We start from the raw sequence: 22,517 nt of genomic DNA, 5'->3' as shown, positions 1-22,517 counted from the left end.
TTTGACGTTATCACGTCAAACTACCGCCCGTAAACCGACTTTACAGACAACCAATTTTTTTTATAAAACAGTAGCATAGTCGTTCCTCAAAATAAAAAAAATAGATAACTTAGGCCGGCAACAGACGAGTCTTAATTTTCATAATCTTAAAAAAAAATTGTATGCAAACTGACACTGACAGATCTGTCAGTGTCAGTTTGAACTGTCAATTTGCATACAAATTTTTTTTAAGATTATGAATTTTTAAGACTGTCTGTTGCCGGCCTTACACACATTTGCTTTGGAAAGCGCATATTGGTACGAACTTATAGAACAGATATTTTCTTATTAAAACGTTGAAATATTGTGTTACTGTAAATAGTTATAAATATCATTATTTTATCCATAATTATTATATTAAATATGTTTTTGAATTGTTACTGTAGATTGTACTCTGATCACATCCTTATTGTGTTTTGGTGACAAGCAACACTCAACTCATGTCTGTGCATGGACGACAAACGTAGGAACGTAATAAATCGGTGTCTCCTAGGAAATATTATTGATGTCTTAGAAACTTCAGGTAAACTAAATGTGTACTGTAGCCATTTCACTGTAAAATTGTGCTTTTAATATTTCTTGAATCCAAGTTCGCAAGGGGTATGTGGCAGTGTTTTGACAGTTGCCAAAGTAGTTATCTGTGATATTGATTGGTATTTTGTTTATATTTTCAGGACGAGCACTATATTCATTATGTTGAGTGTATGAAATAGAAGTAACGACGTGCAATAAAGTATACGTAAAAGATGTTATCAAGTACGGTCCATTGTGGAACTCGGGATGGCCATGGATGCTAAGGACTCGCGGGCTGAGGCAGCGCTGACGGAACGTAGCAACGATGGCGGCGCTAAGTTCGCGCTCCAGTACGACAGGAGCAAGAGTCACGACGTCGGGTCGAGCGCATTCAAGGGGGACACGGCGGGCGTGCGCCCGTGCGCCGTCATAGGCCCCGACCGCGTCGTCCCGCCCTCGCGGGACGGCCCCAAGAAGGCCCCGGCCGAGCCATGGCTCGCTCCCGACCCCGTCTACCGGCGCCTCCCTGACTACCCTTACAAGATGCCTGACCACCAGGACCCCACTAGAAACATATCACCGAGACAAACATTCCAAGAAAATATGCAGCGTATTATCATGCCACCTGGATATAATTCGACTAAACTGCATGAAGACTCCCCGTTTGCATCAAAGAATACAAAATTAAATGTGCCCTCAGAGGTAAAGTATTGTGAAGTGCCTTATAATATTAATCAAGTAGGTAGTGACCAAAAACATATTAGGAATACTGATCATAGTGCATCAAATGTAAACCCAATGCTTATGAGAGGAGTTCCTCATGGGTGGCCTACCAGTAGTGTACATATACGCCCACTGAGGACATATGGTGCTCCAGAAGTGCTGCCCTATGCAGATTATGCTAACTGCACCGGTCCTCGGCCAGTGCTTACCAGGACTCATGAAGAACCACTGTATCCGGATCCCTATTACCATGAGAGCAACATCCGCTTCAAGCCATATCCCAACATCAAGGAGAGATACCCTCAGAGCAGGTATGAATATCTAGGAAACTACCCAAGTCCTTACCATCCCCCCAATCCCTATGCCCATAAATATGAATTACCAAAGACAATGCCACCTCACTCATATCCTGGCTATCCCCAAGTACCCAAATATACTGAAAGGATACCTGAGCCTCTTATGGATGGTTACCAAAGGACCCTTAATCAACAAGGCAATTATGGTGTTCCCATGCGCAACCCTGTTATTCATTCTTCTTATAGACCTGTTTCTGGGAACCACATGCAAAGTAAAATGAACTCATACCCACCAGATGGTCAACATAAACCAGTTCCAAACAAGCTGCCTTATGACCCAACAAGTAAGATGTACCTTGATTATGAAACTCGTTCAAAGGTATTGCCCATGCCTGATAATTATTATCTTAATGAGGTGCCTAGGCCATATCATCCAAAAAATACTATTGTTGTACCAAATTTTGCTTCTTCAAACATGCATGGAGTGAATGCTCATCCATATTATATTAAAGAAAATATGTCATTAAAAAATTATGAATACCCTCGATATAAAAACATGGATCCAAATATGATCAATCATTCCCTAACAAAACTACCAGCTCAATTTTCACCCAGTACCTTAGCAATATCACCGGCCGATTCAAATGCTAGCAATGAAACAGCACTGACTCATGGCACTTCTCAAGAAGACTGTGGTTATGTAAGCCAATCCTCAGTAACAAGTGTAAGAAGTATAGAGAGTCTAAACAGAATTCCTATGGATCCCTATGGTAGATATGACTACAGATATGGTCCAATAGTAAGAGCTTCCCCACCAACAAAACCAGATCCCAGCAGTAATCAAGGGTCAAAATCGAAAAAAGATATAAGACAATTTATATCATCATGGAGTGAAGGAGATGATGAAAATGCTGAAAACAGTGCTAAGAGAGATGGTGTTAAGAATGTTACTGATGATAAGCATGCTTTTAATAAGCAATATGAAAGTGTTAACAATCAGGAACAACTCTATGTTCTTGGATTAGTCAATGTCCCAAGTGAAGAGCTCAGCAAATATGAACATATTCAGAAAGTATCTAAATTACCAGAAAATATCAAAGGCTATAATAGTCTTGAATTGCTCAATCAATTTGAAGAAGCTATAGAATCTTCAAATATGGCCAGTGTTAAACCACCTACACCAAGGACAATACAAATGCCTTTGAAAAGTGTGCCACACAAACATGAGCCAATTCCTCGTCCTTTGTCACCTTTAGATGTTGAAGCTAAAATCAGTCAATCTGTTATACATAAAGAAGTTGGCTGCAATTTCGAAATTAAGCCATGTAGCCCCAAAATGTTGAATGTTGAGGTTGCTACACCCATGCAGATGCTCAATGAAAGAGTTATTGAAAAAGTGGCAAATCCACATAATGTGAAGTCACAGTCAATATTACAAGCTGTCGATGAAAATTTAGATCACACTTTAGGGAAACAAACAATGAAATGTCCCATACCAAATACAACATCCAGCTGTAAAATGATAAACAGTCAACACCTACCTAATTCACCTACCATTGATCACTTAAAAACAAGTTATACATTACACGATTTAGAAAGTAATTCAGGTGTATGTTTGGCTTCTTTACCCAGGCTAGACACAGATATAGAATTGAATTTTCCTGAAGTAAATCAACAATTTATTAACGCTAACAAAACAGATTCTGTCATAACTGCATCTTTCCCAAAAGATCTTCCTACTTTGGATATTGAACGGTCTGCTATGGCTACAGAATGTGATATCAATTATCAATATTCTCCTAAAACGGGAACTGAAACAGATTTTTCCCGATTGAGCAAATACAGAAAATTAAAAAGATGTGTTCCAGATGAGAATGATACAGCTTCAGCGAAAGTTCAAGCCACAAGAGTAGATAGCGTAATTATAAAAAATCCGGATAACACAAGAAGCCTTGAAGAAACCAATGATAATTCTGGTAATGGTTTTAAAGATGACCTTCAAGAATTCGCTATGAACTTAGTTTCTCAAACTAAACATACAAAACTCCAACATGATGTGGATAAAATGTTTGACCCTTCCACCAATACCGATAGTTATGATGATGTGAAAAATAAGTTACCTGACACTTTAATACATCAGTCAAATAATTTAGTAAACAAACAGTTCAGTGTAAATGAAGAATCGAGTAGTAATAATGTTATACGGCCACAAACTGAAGATTGTAATATGCATAAAGATATTTCTAATCGATATTTAGAAAAGGCTGCTTTGGACATTCCAATGAATCTGTCCCCACAGGCCAGACATTCATTGATCGAAATTGATGAAGAAATCAGATATACCGATAAAGGTGGTAAAACCCCTGTTTTAGAAGATAAGCATCGTTTTGTTGGAGGAAATATTCACGGAAAGGAAAACAACGCCAGTGAAGTAAAATGTATTAGTAGTGGCCACTTAGATAAACCCGACGACGTTTTAATGAATTTACAAAACGATACATCTGATGAGCAACGTTGTAATACTTATGAAAAACCACTAACGATTCCAAATACCCATAGCAATCATCTTACTACTGGATTAGGCAAAAAATGCGACTTACAGAAAAACGACCAAGATTTAACAGTCTTGCATGTAGATAATCAAATATCAAATTCTCCAAAAATGGAAATTGAAAGTTCAGTTTCATATACCAAAAATCAAACTTCATACTCTCCAAAAATGGAAACTGAAATGAATAATTTAGTTTCACATGCTAATCATATTTCGTCTTCTCCAAAAATAGAAACTGAAACAGATAGTTCAATTTCTCGTGACAAAACAGGTAATTTATTTTCTCCAAAAACAGATACTGAAACAGACAATGCAACATCGCATGATAAAAACCAAAATTCATATTCTGCAAAAATTAAAACAGAAACATATAATTCAGTTCCACACATTCAAAATCACACTTTCCACATAACAACTGTAGACAGCGCTATAGAGAAGACAAGTTTTTTTGAAGATCAACAGGTTGCTTTAAATGAGGAAGGAAAAGTTAATTTAACCAGCACAATAAACCAAACCCTTTCGGAAAATAAAGAAGAACCAAAAACATTGAGTATTGGTGAAATAAACCAAAAAAATACACTTTTGTCATCTCACGGAGAAAATGATATCCTTTTAAAGCCATATCACAAAAATCATGACAGTATATCATATTTTCCCAAGTTAAAGAGAAAAAAATTTAGAGGTGAGGCCACTCATCGAAAAAGAAATTACCAGAATAAGCCTTTAGACATTGACGATCATGTTCTGAAGACTGGGGAAAAACTCAATGTATTGTCTATCCCAGATAAAAAAGAACCTGCGGAACAATTAACGCATGAAAAAGCTCAGGATATCCCTGAAACCATCATAGAAAATGAAAAGAATAAAACACAAATTGATTCGATGAGTTTAATAACGGAGTTTAATAAAGTCGACACGGACACGGACACGGAGTTTAATAAAGATATGCCCACAGCAACTGCAACAAATAATGACGTTATTGAAAACATTTCGCAAAATATCCCAGACGATATAAATAACAGTGTGCCAGTTTCATCTTCGCCTATCGAAGATAAATCTTTCGAAACAATATTCAAAACCGAGACGAAAGAACTACAAAATGATTTATTTTTAGATATTGATAATGACACAAAAAAATGTAATGAAAATTCTGATTCGGCAACTAATCTAAATCCGGATAAACTAGTAGTATTAAACAAAAATCATAAAGTTAATGCTTCAGATATTACCAGTGATTTGATTGAACCAGCAGAGTTTTTGACACAAGAAAACACGAATATAAATATTGAAGCAAATAAATTCAATATGATAGAAAGGTCCTATCAAGATAAAAGTCAATCTCACGATATTGATACCTTGGTTAGTTCTGTTATAAAAGAAAAAGCACTTGAAGAATCGAGAAAAGATCATCTAATGCATACAGATCAATCTGTAGAACAAGGCGCAGAATTAAATGTAAATACAAGTTTCGAAAATGAAAATATAAATATTACCACTAACATGCTGAAAAAAGAATGCCAATCAAATAATTTAGAAATCATTAAATCTAATAACGAAGATAACCTCATGTCAGAATTCAAACATGATACTCAAAATAATATTTCTCCATACGAAACCAGAACTAAAAATGTCTTGGTGTGTCATGAATTTGTACACAAAGAGCTTTTTTCGTCTCGTTTTCAAAATTTACTTTTTTATAATGTAAATTTCGACACCTGTCCTAATAATAGCGAATACAATGTAACTCATGAACTACCTACCAAGAATAATAATTCATATGATCATGTGGCCAGTAGTCCAAAAACTGACGAGGTTAATGTAAATATAGATAATAAAGTTAGTAGTGAAGAAAATATTAGAGAACTGGATTCTGCTGATCGAATAGAAACCAGAAACTTAGCTGATATGGCTGAGAAATGTTTTAATGTAAATCTCGGTGTAGAAATATTTGACCATACAACCGACGAAAATAAGATTAGTAGTGCTCAAAAAGACGAATATAATATTAACGAAAACCATATTCCGAATGATACAGAAAGTACAATGCCATCGTCAGAATATGATATAAAAAGTTTTGATACAAATAGAATTAACATTGTCGCAGATAATGAGCATTTGGAACTGCATAATGTCAACGCATCGGCGGATAGTCCAGTTTCTAAGCCAGTGGAAGAAATGGCTAAATCATGGGAAAATGATTTAGAAGAATATAATGTTAAATGCGTATCAGATACACATTACACCAATGAAGATTGTATTCAAAAATCGGTGGACAAAATCGATTATAAGTTCTCTGGCCTGGATATCGATTATGAATCTGTCAATTTTCAAAATGACGACGACGAAAACGCAAATACAGTCGTGGACGATTCTGGTTATAAATCACCTTACCAAGAAATGGACGATGAATGTGCTAAGAACTTGGAAAACAATAATGACGATTCAGATTTACAACTCATTAACAATGTCGAAAGTAATGTTTGTGATACAAATATTATACTAATTGAAAATTCTATTAGTGTAACGCCGGAACACTGTGATGACTATAATAAAATTGTTAGATCTGTCGAGGATGAATTCGATAAAAAAATTGAGTCCTTCGTTGAACATATAAGTGCTCGACCACGTTTTGCCCTCAAGAGATCTTTATCTGACTCTGCCTTAAATACATATGATGATGATGTTGACGAGTGTCCACAAAAAAGATGTGTGTTTCCCAAAAAACGGAAAAAAATCTGTGACATCACTAAAATAGACGAATCCCATTTGTTGAACATAATTCAAAGTAGTAGAAGAAATTCTGTGTCAACACTTAGCAATGAAAATTTCTCCTTTTGCATACTGATAGATGATCATTGCATTGTCTCTGAAGAAAATTGTGACGAAAATGATATGCAGTTTGAAAACAATTTCTTAAACCATTCCCTTAAAGACCCTGAAGTAGGTGAAAAAAATGCGTCCCCAGCATATAAGTTAGAAGACCAGAACGAAAATACTTCTGACACATATATAAACAAATATGATGAAGAAAAAATTTGGGTCGAAGATGTTGGCTGTGAAGAAACTATTGAAACCGAGGATATCGCAGAAAATATCGTTATTGGTGAACCTGGTTCCCCAAAGGATTTAACAGATTATGAATCTGATGACGAAGACATGGATACTTTAAGTAATGAAGACGCAAATCACACGAGCAAAGTTAAACATATATATGGTGATAATATGTGTACAAATGATGCTCAATTAGTGGACGCGTTGTATAAAACGCCTCAAATGGACGTTAACAAAAAACTAATGGATAAAGAATCTCATGTAACAGAGAAAGCTAATAGTAAATATTATGATAGCGATTCATTAGAAATGTTATTAGCTGAGCCTGTTTACAATATTCCTCGTACAGCCCCAGAGCCAAATGTAAACTTGAAAATTGAGAAAAACGAAAACTTGGATATCGAACAGAGATCTGGTGCAGACTCAATGAACAAAGAAAATATAGATTCAAAGTGTTTAGAAGATCCTTCACCTCTTGTAAGTGATATAAAAAATATTATGACGATTGACGCTCTCCCAAAAGAAGACGATATAGAATCGAAAAATAATATTATGGCACCACCTGCTGATAATTGTGATGATGCTCAAGACGGTACAATACACTCATGTGAGTCAAGTTTAGACAATGTTTTCTCTTACGTTGATAAAAGGAAAAGTCCACACAAAAGTTCTAGTTCTCCTGAAGTTTCGTCTACTACATCGGAAGAAAAGAATTCGAGTATATTACTTAAAATTTCTAACTTCAAAGGTTCGCGAGTATCTGAAGTGAAAAACTTAAGTTCTCATCTGGAAGAACACAATAGTTGTAAGCATACGACCAACGAATATTTCAAACCTGATTACGGCCATGGTACCACTTCAAAGCGACCATTGCTCACCAAAGCTGCTCAAAAATATATTCCTCCGCTAAGGGAGTCTATTCCTGATCTAAAAGTAAAATTGGCTTTACCGCAACAAAGTCTACTGAAGTTGCAAAAAAACAAAGTAGCCAAAGACGAACCAAAGTATAACACTCGGAATATTTATAGTGATAAAAACCATATTAAGCTAAAAAAAGAAATTCCAAAGAAAATTAAACCTAAATTTGAAGATGTTCTTAAAAATATTGATGAAGCTCAGTTTCAAATGCAAAAAGCAAAGAATAAAAAATCTAAAAAGTACATTCCTAAGGTGGTCATCAAAAAATCGGAAAACGGTTCACATTATGCAAGTACTTGCACAAAAGAAGCGTTTAATCCAGATTTGACTGGGAGAAAATGGCAACCATGGGTATTTATTGAAAAAAATAAATTTATTGACAACATGGCACTCAGGAACAAGACAAGGGCTGTGTTCAGTCACAGAAAGAAGTCTTTTGTCTTAGCTGAGAAATTTTGCAAGTACAGGTCAATAAGTACTGCAAAATTTGTCATATCTCAACCCAAGGTAAACGAATTTTCTGCGGGAAATCTAAAATATACCATAAAATTGAAACATAGGTAGCTACTAAGGTAAGACTGTTCGGAACTGGTTTTTCAGGGTCTGCATTACCAATGCAGGCGCATCCAAAAATGGGCCCACCCTAATTAACATTCCTTCGATTCCAAATTATTTTATTTAGTTAGGATGTTAACCATTTAGTTCACTACCTTGTGACAAAGCCAAATTTTCTACAGTGTGATATGAGAAATAAAGTTATTATAGGTCCTGTCCTGTATTATAATAAACTTAGAAGTGCAATTTGATCTGATCTGTAATTTGTTAATGTGTTACAAAGTTTATAAAATTGTTTTTCTTAGTCATTCCATTTTATAGCAGAATTTATAAAAATATATATATCTGCACTTAGCACTTTATAATAAGCCATAATTTAGTATTAATTGTTTATTTATTGTCATAATTTAATATTGTTTTTGTTAAAATATAGTTAGTTATATGTATAAAGGTTTAGGTTCGTTAATAAAATAGGGTAGGTACTGTTTAGTGTTGGAGGGATTTGTTTTATAAACATTAAGTAACAGTGGCATATGAACCTTGAGGTTGCAAACAGATAATAATCTGTATGTCGGTACATACAAATGAAATGAAATGAAATATTTATTTGTCAATAAAAATGGGTGCAGCCCTGGCAATGTTGAATTATAATTTTGATTATTTTTTAATGTTAACACTACACGTGAATTCGCACTTTTACTATCTACTTGTTATTTAAAATAATAAGTTACTGTTGAACGTATTTATATTTTAATTCCTACTAGTCCGTTGGACCCGTTTGCCGGCGGTACGACTAGATAGCCTTAATTTGCCATGTAACTTTGAATGCACCGTATGGTTTAGTGCTAGGTTCTATAATACCAGGCCCCGTAGCCGAATGGCATTTCTGCGACGCAAAACGCCACCGAAACGCCGCAGAAATGTAGTCTGGCTCTGTCGCGCCAATAAGCAAGAGCGATAGAGATAGATGGCTACGAAAGATATAATATTATCGTGAGCGTTTGTGCATTCGGCTACGCACAGCGATGGGTATTTGGGTATACTACTTACTGCCGGCAAACGTGTTACCTATGTGATGAAACGGGCTCGCAGATTGGTTAAAACGGGGTTCGAAATTTATATATACGGGTCATTTTAATGAGACACCTGGGTAAACAAATAATTAACTATAAGATTGGTTGATTGTGAATGAAATGCGAACCTATCTACTGTAAATAAAAATTAGGATGTAATTATTTATATGACCAAACAACCGTTTTTGATATGGTTAACAATTGCTCACGTAAATTATAAGCACCGTTTTAATATTTATGTATTGCGAGAAATAGGTGTTAAATACTTTAGGCTCAAGTACAAAGAGTGCGTACTGCTGTTATTGATGTCCTATTCTGTAATGTGTATTTATAAACATTAGGCTTGTTGTCGTTTAATGTTGTCTGCGATGTTGTTTCTAACGTTGCAACGCGTTGTGGTACAATGGCATAGTGTAATGAACATTCAGTGTGTAATGAGCAGAACCAATACTCAGACGTTATATGTATAATATATATATTGTAAAATGAACTACTTTTTATGTATAATATTTTTATATTGCTCTGTTTTACGCTCTTTGACTTGCGATGTTACGGGCGGTGTATTTAAAATGTGATGGGAATTGCTTGACCCATAATTTCCTAATGTTGTCCTTATTAGAATCAAGTGCCTGATATATTTAGTTTGCGTTGCAGTAACGTAAAAATGTATATTATATATTTTGAAACTACCTTACACTCGCATACATATGCTACAGTGCCTTTAACGTTTGAGCTAAAATTTTACACCACCGTAAAATGCGGAGTACCTATCTAATATTGTAATGTAATGTCAGAGTGCATACTGTATTCTACATCACTGTCATTTCAGAAAATGGTGTATTTTTACTGATCTCATAATCAAGGCACTCGCCATTAAACGTTTTAGCCTGATTGTGCCTAAACTGTATTAAAATAAAATAATACACTATTTTTATAATATGTACAGGGTGTTAAATATATACCAAATAACGTGCTTTTATTAGTCCTGCATACATGTAGTAGCAAACGCCGTCTCGTATATTGTAGAAATTAGTTGTTAATTAATGTAATTTAAAATTAATTTTCCTTGTATTGAGTGAGTGATGCTCATAATTGTAGTGGTTTGAAACGGTTTTATATATTATACATATATTTATAATAACATATTATAGGCTAAATGTTGCATAACTGGGGTAATTTTATGAATACCTACTTACGAAATGTACAAAATAAATAAGGATGGGTATGAATGATGTGCTGTAGATAAAAACCTGCATAATTTACAAGATGTTTTGATTGTTTTGAGGCTGTTCTGTTTAAAAGCAAATTCATGGTTCCTGTGGGACAGCCCGACTGATTACGCATGTTCGTTCTTTTACTGTTTTTTAATTAATATGTTGCGTATGTTGTTGGTTTTTTGTATATTTTATTTCTATAAGTATCCTTAAATAATATTTGTAGTTTCGCACTATTGAGTGGACTGTTTGAGAGTTTTATTTTACAGCACTGTTGGTAATTGTTATATTTTAAGCGATAGTAAGTTTTATTGTATTGAGGGTTATGGAATAAGTTATAAGAGATCGTAAAATATTTGTTTTGCGTTTAATGTTAAATGCATATCGTTTAATGCCAGTAACGCACGTGATAGTGTTTCGTGATAGATGTAAACCAAAAGGCGCGCGCGCGCTCCGCGGGCGGTCTATCGCAGCGAGCGGCGCGCTATTTGTTAAAGGGAATATTAAGTTTTCGAGTGAAACCTAGTTTTGAGAATTGTTCTAATATTGACCAAATAAATGTGTTCTAAATAAAAATCCTCGAGTATGTATTAATTAATCCCCTTTATTGAAAACTTTTATACAGGAATATTCACTTTAACGGCTTCTTGGCGAATGGCGCTGATGAGGTCCTGGTTGATGAGAAATACGAAGCAGAGGCCCGCAATCTGTGAATGCAAATGGAAACATTAAAAAAACTTTTACTGATATATGGAATCCTGACATTGTCCAAAGGGTCGGTAATCTTTACTTGGCTTATCGAACAACTGTCTCTGACGGGCGGAAAAAGAAACTAAAACATTGACGGTTGTGCCGTAGGTCTACTATCATAGCGAACAGGCATACCCATCCATACCCACAGCAGCAGACGCTGAATGTTGATATATTAATGTTCAGCAGCGTCTATTCTTCTCATTTATCGTTACGAGTAATATTTGCAATCGATTGCAATGTTTCAAACCGCATTATATTACCATATACAAATCATGACTTTCCGCTTCTCGCGGACGCGGTACCTATTCCATTTTTAAATTGGGATGATAAGCATCAGATCATTGGAACATAATGGTTGTGTTTAAAATTGGCATGCTTACTTATAGCAAACTTTAACTACAATTCAGATAAATGCATAAGCTCAGCGTTAAAGTTATGCATAGGTATTACTTACGAAACATTCAACATTTTAAATACAAGAGTGCAGGTACCTGTATTCTCACCTCAATAACACTGTTATGATTGAGCTTCACTTTATTCCCCTGAAGTACTGGCCGACCGTCGACGAAGATCGGGCGCTTGCCCTCCGAGGACATGAAGAAATCACCCGTGTTCCTCAGGCGGATGGTGGCTTGCTTGCGGGACACTTTGGCCGCGGGGCCCTCCAGCGTCAGATCCACGTCGATCGTATGGTCGCGGGTGCTGCGCCCCACTGCGATCTGCCGACCAAAATACTAATAAGTAAAATAAAAAACTTAAATCTGGTATGAAATCACAACTTCAAGTTATCATTTATTCAGGCAGCCACAATACACCTCTGCTATTATCCCTTCGAGGTTTCGGTGACCCAGAACTGTTCACACAATTATTTAAAGCCCTTTAAAACTGTTGTGTAGTTCGACGTGCTCGATATTGAACTAATTAATGCCAGTGTAGACTGTAGGCACAGCTGTTAATTGATACGCTTAATTAAACCACCTAGTTGGATAACGAAGGCGATAGCAACCTTGTATAGTTAATATAAATACACAAGGTCGGAGAAAGAATCCTTTTTACGCTGACAACAGAATTACAAATTACCTACATATATATACTCTTATATATTTTTGAAAGTCATGATCAAGACCTGCAGAGTACGGGGCTACGTGCTGTATCTACACAGCTAAGGGAAAATAAAACGAAAACGTGCTCAGATACTTAAAGTATTTGAAAGACTACAAACGCACGACTAAACAAAATAATAGAAAATAAGCCTGTGTGCATAAAATTGAGATTCGTGTTAAACGTAACTACGTCGCAATTAAAACTGCTGAAATCGGAAATTATATTGTTATCCACTTAAATACGATTAGATACGATTTCAATTTGTACCTATTATGCGCAGTGAATACCAACGTACGTATATACTTAATACATTTATAAATAGTGTTTATTACAGTGCAAGTACGCCAAGTACCCTAACGAATATAACGGCTATATTTCCTATCGACAATAGAAACAAAGCTTTCGTAACTGTCAGGCGATTCGTGTTATACAGGCAAATTAATATACAGGGTGTAAACCTAATACGGGCGAACCTCTTAATGGTGGTGAGTATAGGACATAAAAAATGGAATTAGATAACTTTTACTTAAAATTAAAATATTTTTTTTATCCATACAAATTAATTCGGTCCGCATCGTAATGCAAACACACTCGCGTTAAACGCTCGTTGACAGTTGTCATTGATTGTCATCGGTCATCAACCACGTTTACAGTACATTGCTGCTGGGAAATTTTTCAAAAATTCTCTATGGGGTGAAAATTAAGAGTAACTGAAAAACACCTCTTAATTAATAATAACAATATGCAACAGATGCAGAAGGCGGTGATCTGACACGGCGCGTATAGTCCGACGGTTCCTCTCTCTGCCTAACCACCGGCAGCTTTCCCCGCTGCTGGCGGCACCCTAGGTTAGGTTTTTTATAATGTGTTTATATATTTTGTATTGTTTTGTATGTGGTTTTGTATTTTACTTTTATAATCATATTATAAAAATCCTAGCCTAAGAATTAAAATGAATAAAGGAAATAACAATATTGAATTATATGCCTGGTTTCATTTATCGCCCTTATTACGTTTACGCGCTGTATATTTGACTCTTCATTTGTTTTACATAGGTGAGGTGGAGGAGGTACAACATAATCCATATCTGTTGTTAAACTACTTACTTACATTATAACACTTAATTAAAGATAATGCCTATGACAATATATTAGGATACTTTGTATAGTAAATAATGTCATTTCATATTTTCCCGGAAAAACTAGGAGTATATGGTACAGTTCAACTAATAATTAATTAAGTAGGTACCTAAAAACCTAATATAACCCATAACAACTTATCAGTATAAACGTCACAAATTAAACACTACATTTTTTCCGACCGTATTGTAACATATCTCTCGTTATTGTAATAACTATTGTAACAAGCAAGATAGTGTTGTTGACATGACAATTCCTCGATAACGCTATCAGCAGCTGCTATTCTCCCTTGCTGAGCTAATCGGCTAAAGTTAACCTGTGAAATGAGATCTATGCAAGTTGTAAAAGCTAAGCGCAACCGGAGGTCAAACTTACGCGATTCGGTTGAGGCGCTGCGTTTGGCGGGCGACGGCAGTACCCTGGTTGTGTGTGCGGAGAGCTCTGTACCACCAGTACCCTTTGCACAGCGTTGCCTAGCTATTAGTTATACAGTTCGTACTGTATCTCAACAAGCTACTGTTTGCACACGATTTTAACATTTAACATTCGAGGCCGTGAGTTTACACGATGCATCGGAAGGATTTAATGTTTAGAATTGTTTCACCGATGCCAGTAGGTAGGTTAGTATTAGTAAGTACCTACTGGATATAAGCAGTGGCTTAATAAGCAGGTAATTATTGGTGTCCGGTAATATAATTGTATAATAAGTACGCTAATTTAACGCACATTTTTTTAAATAAATGCATCGTAAACATAGACATGCAAGTGATTTATATTTTTATTTATTGAGTAGCAGCGAAGGACAGTCATACATTCGATTTGATGTTCATTATTAGTTAACGGTATTGTTGCTTATGCCATAATCACAGACCAACAGTGTCGGCCTAAAATAATTCATCACCTACTGCAGCGGTATGATAGGTAAGCGATAGAGATTTTGCAAAATTTCATTTTTGGCATAAGCTTTTCTCGCCGACTGTACCTTTCAACAATAATCTATTGCTCTACGAGACGTTTCTAAAAACCCCTTACTCGATGGGGATACGACGTTTCATAACAGAGTTCCTATGACCACCTTTCTGTTCCATCATCAGATCAGTTCCATGATACCATAATATTGCACTGTCACGTGATTTACATATGTGTGTAAAATTTGAGCTCAATAGGAAACCGGGAAGTGGGTCAAATTTAGCTTCTACGTTTTGACGCATACTAACAAGGCAAAAGGTTACCTATCAAAAAGTCGAAAATTGCAATGTCGAATATTAGTAGCCCGAAAACGCTTCCCATTTTATTAATTGGCCTAAGTTTTATTTGCCCGAAAATACTTTTCCCCTATTATTATTTTCCCCATTTTTATTTCCCTGTAATTTTGTTTCGCTTATGATTCGAATCAACACTTATTAAAATTCCTAAGAATCATTTGACAACTACTTTTTATCGCGTAAAGTTTTTATTCCGAAATATTATTTAGCCGCTATATCAAAAGTTCGAAATTCGAATGAACACTTATTAAAATTCCTAAGTATCATTTGACAGCTATGTTGTATGGCGTAATATAGTTTTATAATTCGAAATATTAATAAGCCGCTATATCAAAAGTTCAATAAATCCTTAATTTTCTAACAAAAGTTTGTTCCCGACCCTCACGGTCGCAGTTCTTACTTGACCTAAGAGTCCTTGCCATAAGAGTTTATGGCAAAGTTTTATTTCTGTAGGGTCGCAGTTCTAACCTAACCTAACCCACTTTACTTGCAAATGTTTGTTTCCGTGAGGATCGCAGTTCTAACCTAACCTAACCCACTTTTCTAGCAAATGTTTATTTCTGTAGAGTCGCAGTTCTAACCTAACCTAACCCACTTTTCTAGCAAATTTTGGTTCTGTATGAGTCGCAGTTCTAAACCTAACCCACTTTTCCACAATTTTGGTTCTGTATTTTCTAACCTATAGCAAATGTATGTTTCTGTGAGAGTCGCCGTTCTAAACTAACCTAACCCACTTCTCTAGCACAAGTTTTTTTCTGTATGGTAGCAGTTCTAACCTAACCTAACCTAACCCATTTTAAATTTTTCTGTAAAATGATATTAGGTAAAATTACATTTCGATGTCGCGTAGCATCGGATTTATGAAAAGGTGGTTAAAGAAACGGTCGTCAAATGATAAGATTGGCAACAGTTCTTCTGGTTATTGAGTTTCTATAAAATGATATTAGGGAAAATGACATTTCGATGTCACGTAGCATCGGATTTATGAAAAGGTGGGTAACAAATCGGTTGTCAAATGATAAAGTTGGCAACCGTTCTTCTGGTTATTTAGTTTCGGGAAAACGATAATGTGGGATAGCAAACTAGCGACATTTTGGAAATATGGTAAACAATGTATTTGGATTATAAAAATTCTGTCAACCGTTTTCGGACAAGTGATAATCGGACAAAGGATTTTCGAAACATCGATAGGTTACCTGAATAAAAGCTTGTAAAAATGTAGAATGTCTCAATAAATGTCATATATTACTATAAAAAATACCCAAATAAAATGACATTGGTACTTATATTTTGTCGCTTCTGTGTCGCTTAAGACGACAAGTGTCGCCGCCTGTGACGATGTCGATGTCGCCAGACAGAGAGAAGCTTAGCAACATGGCGTTACCTCACCCGATGCGATGTTGCTAGTGACACTTGTACTGTGTAGTGGGCCAATTGTTGCCTAGTATATCCCTAGCTTTAAGTAAGATGGTTTTTGTAAAGTAATTAGGTAAATACATATTTACAAAAAAACCGGCCAAGTGCGAGTCGGGCTCGCGCACAAAGGGTTCCGTAGCAGCAAATATAATAAACCAATAACTTAACCAAAATTACAGTTAAATCAACCTATCTCAAAAACTATAAGAGATACTTTGATCAAACCAAAAATCGTTGAAAGAGTTAATTAGCATGCATCACCTCTATTTTTTTTAGAATTTTATACCCCGTAGTTATAAAAATAGAGGGGGGGGGGACATACTTTTTACGACTTTGAGAGCTGATATCTCAAAAACCGTTCACTTTAAGAAAAATGTTTTTTAGAAAACTTTATATCATTTTAAAAGACCTTTCCATTGATACCCCACACGGGTATGTACATCGAAAAAAAAATTTTCATCCCTCAGTTACATGTATGGGGGGCCCCACCCCCAATTCTTTTTTTTACTATTTAGTGTCATAATTTTGTAGCGGTTTATACAACACATATTCCCATCAAATTTCATCACTGTAGTACTTATAGTTTCCGAGTAAATCGGCTGTGACAGACGGACAGACGGACAGACGGACAGACGGACAGACGGACATGACGAAACTATAAGGGTTCCGTTTTTGCCATTTTGGCTACGGAACCCTAAAAACTGCTAAATCCACAGTTCCCTCCTAGTAGCCAAAAGTCTTGTAAGAAAGAGTAATTCCTTAAAAAAATCCTTTTAAATAAAGTAATACCTTATTGCTCCTCCGATGATTTTTCGATTAAGAGCCAAGTTAAAAAAAACCGACTACGGGGCGTTTCCAATCAACCAATGACGAATTACCACATGTGCAAAAGATAATGTGATTGGCTGAATGATGTGGCACGTTAGCAGTATTTTGCTACGGTTATTCGGATTGAACATAACTAAACTAGGTGTACTAAGAAAAAATAAGCTAAAAATGCTAATGACGAGCATTTTGCCACGCAAAATATCGTGTACCTAATAAAGAACCAAATTGGTAATTATTTTATTAATTCAAATCACTCATGAATGAGCGAATCATTTACATCTAATTAACAGGGTTTGATAAAAATCGAAATAAGATGTCATATATTAAAGAAAAAATGACGAGCACCACTAGCCCGTCATTTTTTCTTTAATATATGACATCTTATTTCGATTTTTAATTTATATATAGTAGTGTGACTACATAAAAACACAAATCAAAATATTGTTCCCATAGTTGCGTAGGGTTTAATAATTTTAAATCCATATATTATCTTATATTATCATGTAAAAAGGTAGTATTTTTATAAAATCGCAATTAAGTATCTTTCGGTTACCAATAATCATTTTACGGCCAAACTACCTACATTATGAATTACTTTAATTAGTAACAATTATCTTAAAATTTTGGTAGGGCTAGACCAGTGTGAATAAGCAGAACGATTGTAAGACAGGCGAAGTCACGAGTACAGCTAGTATTATATGTACCTATATGTAAAAAAAGACGCATGTATTATCGAAATAATGCCTCTATCTACCATTTTATCGTAGAAAGCATACATTGTACCCATTTATACTACAAGAGAAACGGCTCTTATCAGCAATTTATTGAGTTAATGAAACATTAATTTATTGTCAGTGCAACGTAACAGGCTGAGGAGGGTTTGCACTGCGCTCGGCGTGGGTGGTTAATTACGAATGACAGAAATGATCGGGTAATTTCGAAAGGGGAAGCTTGATATGATGGAAATAATGGTGATTTTTATGCGACTTTCGAAATTAGACGACTTTCGGAATGACCCTAATGCACATTACCTTATTTATTATTGCACGTCCAAAACCATCATTGGTATTTTTTAATAGTGCAACTGTAACGTATTTTTTTAAACTATAAAAATAATCCTGGTTTAATTTAGAAATGTAGCCGAAACTTTTTCCTTCACTTGTTTTTAAAACCTATTCAAAACCAACTGGGAGGAACTGTCATAGAGGGATTATTATTAGGTACTTACTATTCGTCTTTACCATATCTCGGGACCATGGGATCATGCGCGGATCCGTGGGGGGGTCATGACCCACCCCTGGAGCCTAAGTTGGCCATACAAATATTACAAATAGACCACGTGACCCCCCCCTGGGGCCCCGGGCCTTTACCACTTGACCCCCCCTGGGCACGAAGCTGAATCCGCGCTTGCATGGGGTCCCGGACTTTTGGGAGGCGTGCGTGGGGCCAACAGCGCAGAGGCCCTTTAAGATAGTTTAAAAAAAGGTAATGTGACACCAACCGACGATTATCCCTGTATGCACTATAATAATGCACACAAAGCCCCGGCATTTATTAGACATATCGTCACTACTTTTAAAAAATCTTGTATCTTCGTCTGTCAATGAAAAGAAAATTGTAGTAAGTATGTATGGAATGCATATAGACTTACTGCGTTTAAACTTTGAGGAACAGCTTGAGATACGAGATTTTTTAAAAGTAGTGACGATATGTGTACCTATATTTGGTTCTTCGGACCCGGACTGCAACTACTGGTTTGGAAATTGGGAAATGCAGTTAGTGTGCAGTCGGCATGCAGTTAGCACACATTTTTTGTTGGGTTGCAGCCCGTTTCTATCGGCCCTAAGTACATACTTGCGTGCACATGTACATTGTACAAACGCAAACACAACGAAACATATCTGGCCCTATCATCACGTGGCACACGATTTGCTTTATTGCGATACTTTAGTGAGTAATAATTACGTTTATTGTCAATAACATATTTTTAAAATATGTATATCGGGATATTTTTGTTACAAAGGCTTCGAACGTAGGTATAAATCGATCATGTGTTTGAAAGTCGATTATTGTGATGAATTAGATACATAATATAGAAAGGTATGTTCATATTGGTGAGTACTTGAACAGGTAGGACACGTAATATACATATTATGCAAAATGCCTATAGGTACAACACAAAGTGTTAAAAGAATTGCAAACAGCAATGTCAGTTGAATTGAAACACAGACTGTTTTCAGATTACTATTAATTTACTAATTTGTTCTAAAATGTTATAGGACATTCTTATACAGATTGACTAAGCCCCACAACAAGCTCCAAAAGGCTTAGTATGTCGTGTGTACCTATACAATATATAAATAACATAAATAATACATAGAAAATACAATACATATAATACATAGAAAATATCCATCGGCTTAGCAGGCAGGGTCTCTCTCTATCCCTAGACCAGACCGATCGTCAAATAAATAGGCACACAAATAACACTCGCAACATTTTAATTAAACTCTTTGTTGATTACAGCCATTACAGACCAGATTATGCCCTGTTAATGACAGGTTTGCTATAGTATGTTTTGTAGTTATTAATTATACTTTTCACCCTAACAAAAATAATTTCACTAAAAATGTTACCATAACCTGATAAATCCTCCATTATAGCATAAATATTGTACTCATATTAGGTATTGAAAATTTAATCCCAAATTGCGTATACCTTATAGGTACATTACGAATTGAGTATGTCACAAATATCGGCAACGGTAAGTATATCTATTGCTGAATAACCCGACGTTATGGAAATGACAAAAGTACGCAAGACGGGTTGAAGAAACTTCAGAAATTTCCTGTGTTTGAAGATAACGGTGGCTTCAATTACCATACGGGTGAAAATTCTACGAATTCGAGTTTGTCAATATGGATCATTACAGTTAGCTCCCGTTCGTCGGTCATACCAAAGCACATTGGAAATAGTCAGATGGGACACAAGTCAGAGCTAAGAAAAACCGGCCAAGAGCGTGTTGGGCCACGCTCAGTGTAGGGTTCCGTAGTTTTCCGTATTTTTCTCAAAACTACTAAACCTATCAAGTTCAAAATAATTTTCCTAGAAAGTCTTTATAAAGTTCTACTTTTCTGATTTTTTTCATATTTTTTAAACATATGGTTCAAAAGTTAGAGGGGGGGGGACGCACTTTTTTTTCCTTTAGGAGCGATTATTTCCGAAAATATTAATATTATCAAAAAACGATCTTAGTAAACCCTTATTCATTTTTAAATACCTATCCAACGATATATCACACGTTGGGGTTGGAATGAAAAAAAATATCAGCCCCACTTTACATGTAGGGGAGGGTACCCTAATAAAACATTTTTTTCCATTTTTTATTTTTGCGCTTTGTTGGCGTGATTGATATACATATTAGTACCAAATTTCAGCTTTCTAGTGCTAACGGTTACTGAGATTATCCGCGGACGGACGGACGGACGGACAGACAGACATGGCGAAACTATAAGGGTTCCTAGTTGACTACGGAACCCTAAAAACAACGGACAGACAGACACACAGTGATCCAATAAGGGTGCCGTTTTTCCTTTTTGAGGTACGGAACCCTAATAAAAGCTTGTAAAAACATACGCCGCGGTCAGTTACATCTATCGACTAAGGGCCGGCTGCACCAAACCGTCTGGTACTGAAGTTAGTGTTCGCAAAAAAAAAAAAAACCGGCCAAGAGCGTGTCGGGCCACGCTCAGTGTAGGGTTCCGTAGTTTTCCGTATTTTTCTCAAAAACTACTGAACCTATCAAGTTCAAAACAATTTTCCTAGAAAGTTTTTATAAAGATCTACTATTGTGATTTTTTTCATATTTTTTGAACATAGGGTTCAAAAGTTAGAGGGGGGGGGACGCACTTTTTTTTCCTTTAGAAGCGATTATTTCCGAAAATATTGATATTATCAAAAAACGATCTTAGTAAACCCTTCTTCATTTTTAAATACCTATCCAACAATATATCACACGTTGGGGTTGGAATGAAAAAAAATATCCGCCCCCCTTTACATGTAGGGGGGGCACCCTAATAAAACATTTTTTTCCATTTTTTATTTTTGCACTTTGACACGTGATTGATATACATATTGGTACCAAATTTCAGCTTTCTAGTGCTTACATTTACTGAGATTATCCGCGGACGGACGGACGGACGGACGGACGGACGGACGGACGGACGGACGGACGGACAGACAGACATGGCGAAACTATAAGGGTTCCTAGTTGACTACGGAACCCTAAAAATGGGCATTTCCCTAGACCTTCTGCTGCGTGACGTGGATGTGTCCCTTACTGGAACATATTTGTACAAGGTTTTATACTCATAATAATAAAAGTCCTATTCAGGTTCAGATATTTATATTAGCTTAGATTTAACTGAACGCGATTGTACAGTCAGCTGCAGAGAAAAGCAAATTTGTAAATAGTAGAATAGAAAGTGACATCTGATTATTGTTTTCTGTCATGATGCCTGCACGTATCAAATGTTTCTTTTTAACCCAGTGGTTGACTGGTAGAGAATGCCTTAAGGCATTATGTCCACCATTTGTACTTATTTTTTTATGTGCAATAAAGAATGAATAAATAAATAAATAAATTTGTATAGAAGGGGGTCTACTTTTGTCTGCAGTTGACTGTACTCAGACACCCTCTGTCAAGATCTCCATTAACATCTATAAACGTCTTTATCACTGAGTAATAAGAAACGGAGCGAAATTAAAGATATTGGTCAAAATCATAAGTTCATAACCCTGCTTCTGCGTTTCCGTAGTCGGGTAAAAATAAAAGACATTGCCAATTACTTATTAATAGCCGATTAAAAATAGACGACCATTCAGACACTTTAAAATTTAAATATGAACTATGAAGTGAATTAGATTTCAATTGCTAATTCAAATATTCATTGTAGACTTAGGTACGTAGCTTAGGTTAATTAGGTAGCCGCTAGCGTCTGAATATATAGTTTCTATGAAATAGGTATATGTCGTAGATAGAAATTCAATAACGCTGCTTACTGTTTGACCACAGACCCT

At 35.8% G+C, this 22,517-nt stretch overlaps 2 protein-coding genes across 2 annotated transcripts in view; one reads left to right on the top strand and one right to left on the bottom strand.

The window, feature by feature from the left end:
* Positions 1-473: 473 nt before the first annotated feature.
* LOC125225648 lies at positions 474-11,509 on the top strand. Its single transcript, XM_048129461.1, has 2 exons — positions 474-562; positions 714-11,509. The coding sequence occupies exon 2, from the start codon at positions 820-822 to the stop codon at positions 8,653-8,655; it is 7,836 nt and encodes a 2,611-aa protein (XP_047985418.1). The 5' UTR covers positions 474-562; positions 714-819; the 3' UTR covers positions 8,656-11,509.
* Positions 11,510-11,517: 8 nt separating this feature from the next.
* The window catches only part of LOC125225649 (microspherule protein 1), a 28,997-nt gene continuing 17,997 nt past the window's right edge, over positions 11,518-22,517 (bottom strand). Inside the window, exons 7-8 of the mRNA XM_048129462.1 lie at positions 12,190-12,405; positions 11,518-11,640 (exon numbers count right to left, since the gene is read on the bottom strand). Of these exons, the coding sequence (XP_047985419.1) occupies positions 11,551-11,640; positions 12,190-12,405 (306 nt within the window). The 3' untranslated portion in view covers positions 11,518-11,550. The remainder of the gene's footprint in view (positions 11,641-12,189; positions 12,406-22,517) is intronic.

This window comes from Leguminivora glycinivorella, chromosome 4 (assembly GCF_023078275.1).
Source record: "Leguminivora glycinivorella isolate SPB_JAAS2020 chromosome 4, LegGlyc_1.1, whole genome shotgun sequence".
NCBI classification, from domain to species: domain Eukaryota; kingdom Metazoa; phylum Arthropoda; class Insecta; order Lepidoptera; family Tortricidae; genus Leguminivora; species Leguminivora glycinivorella.
The sequence above is the reverse complement of the archived record's forward strand: the minus strand, read 5'-3'. Positions and strand labels throughout refer to the sequence as shown.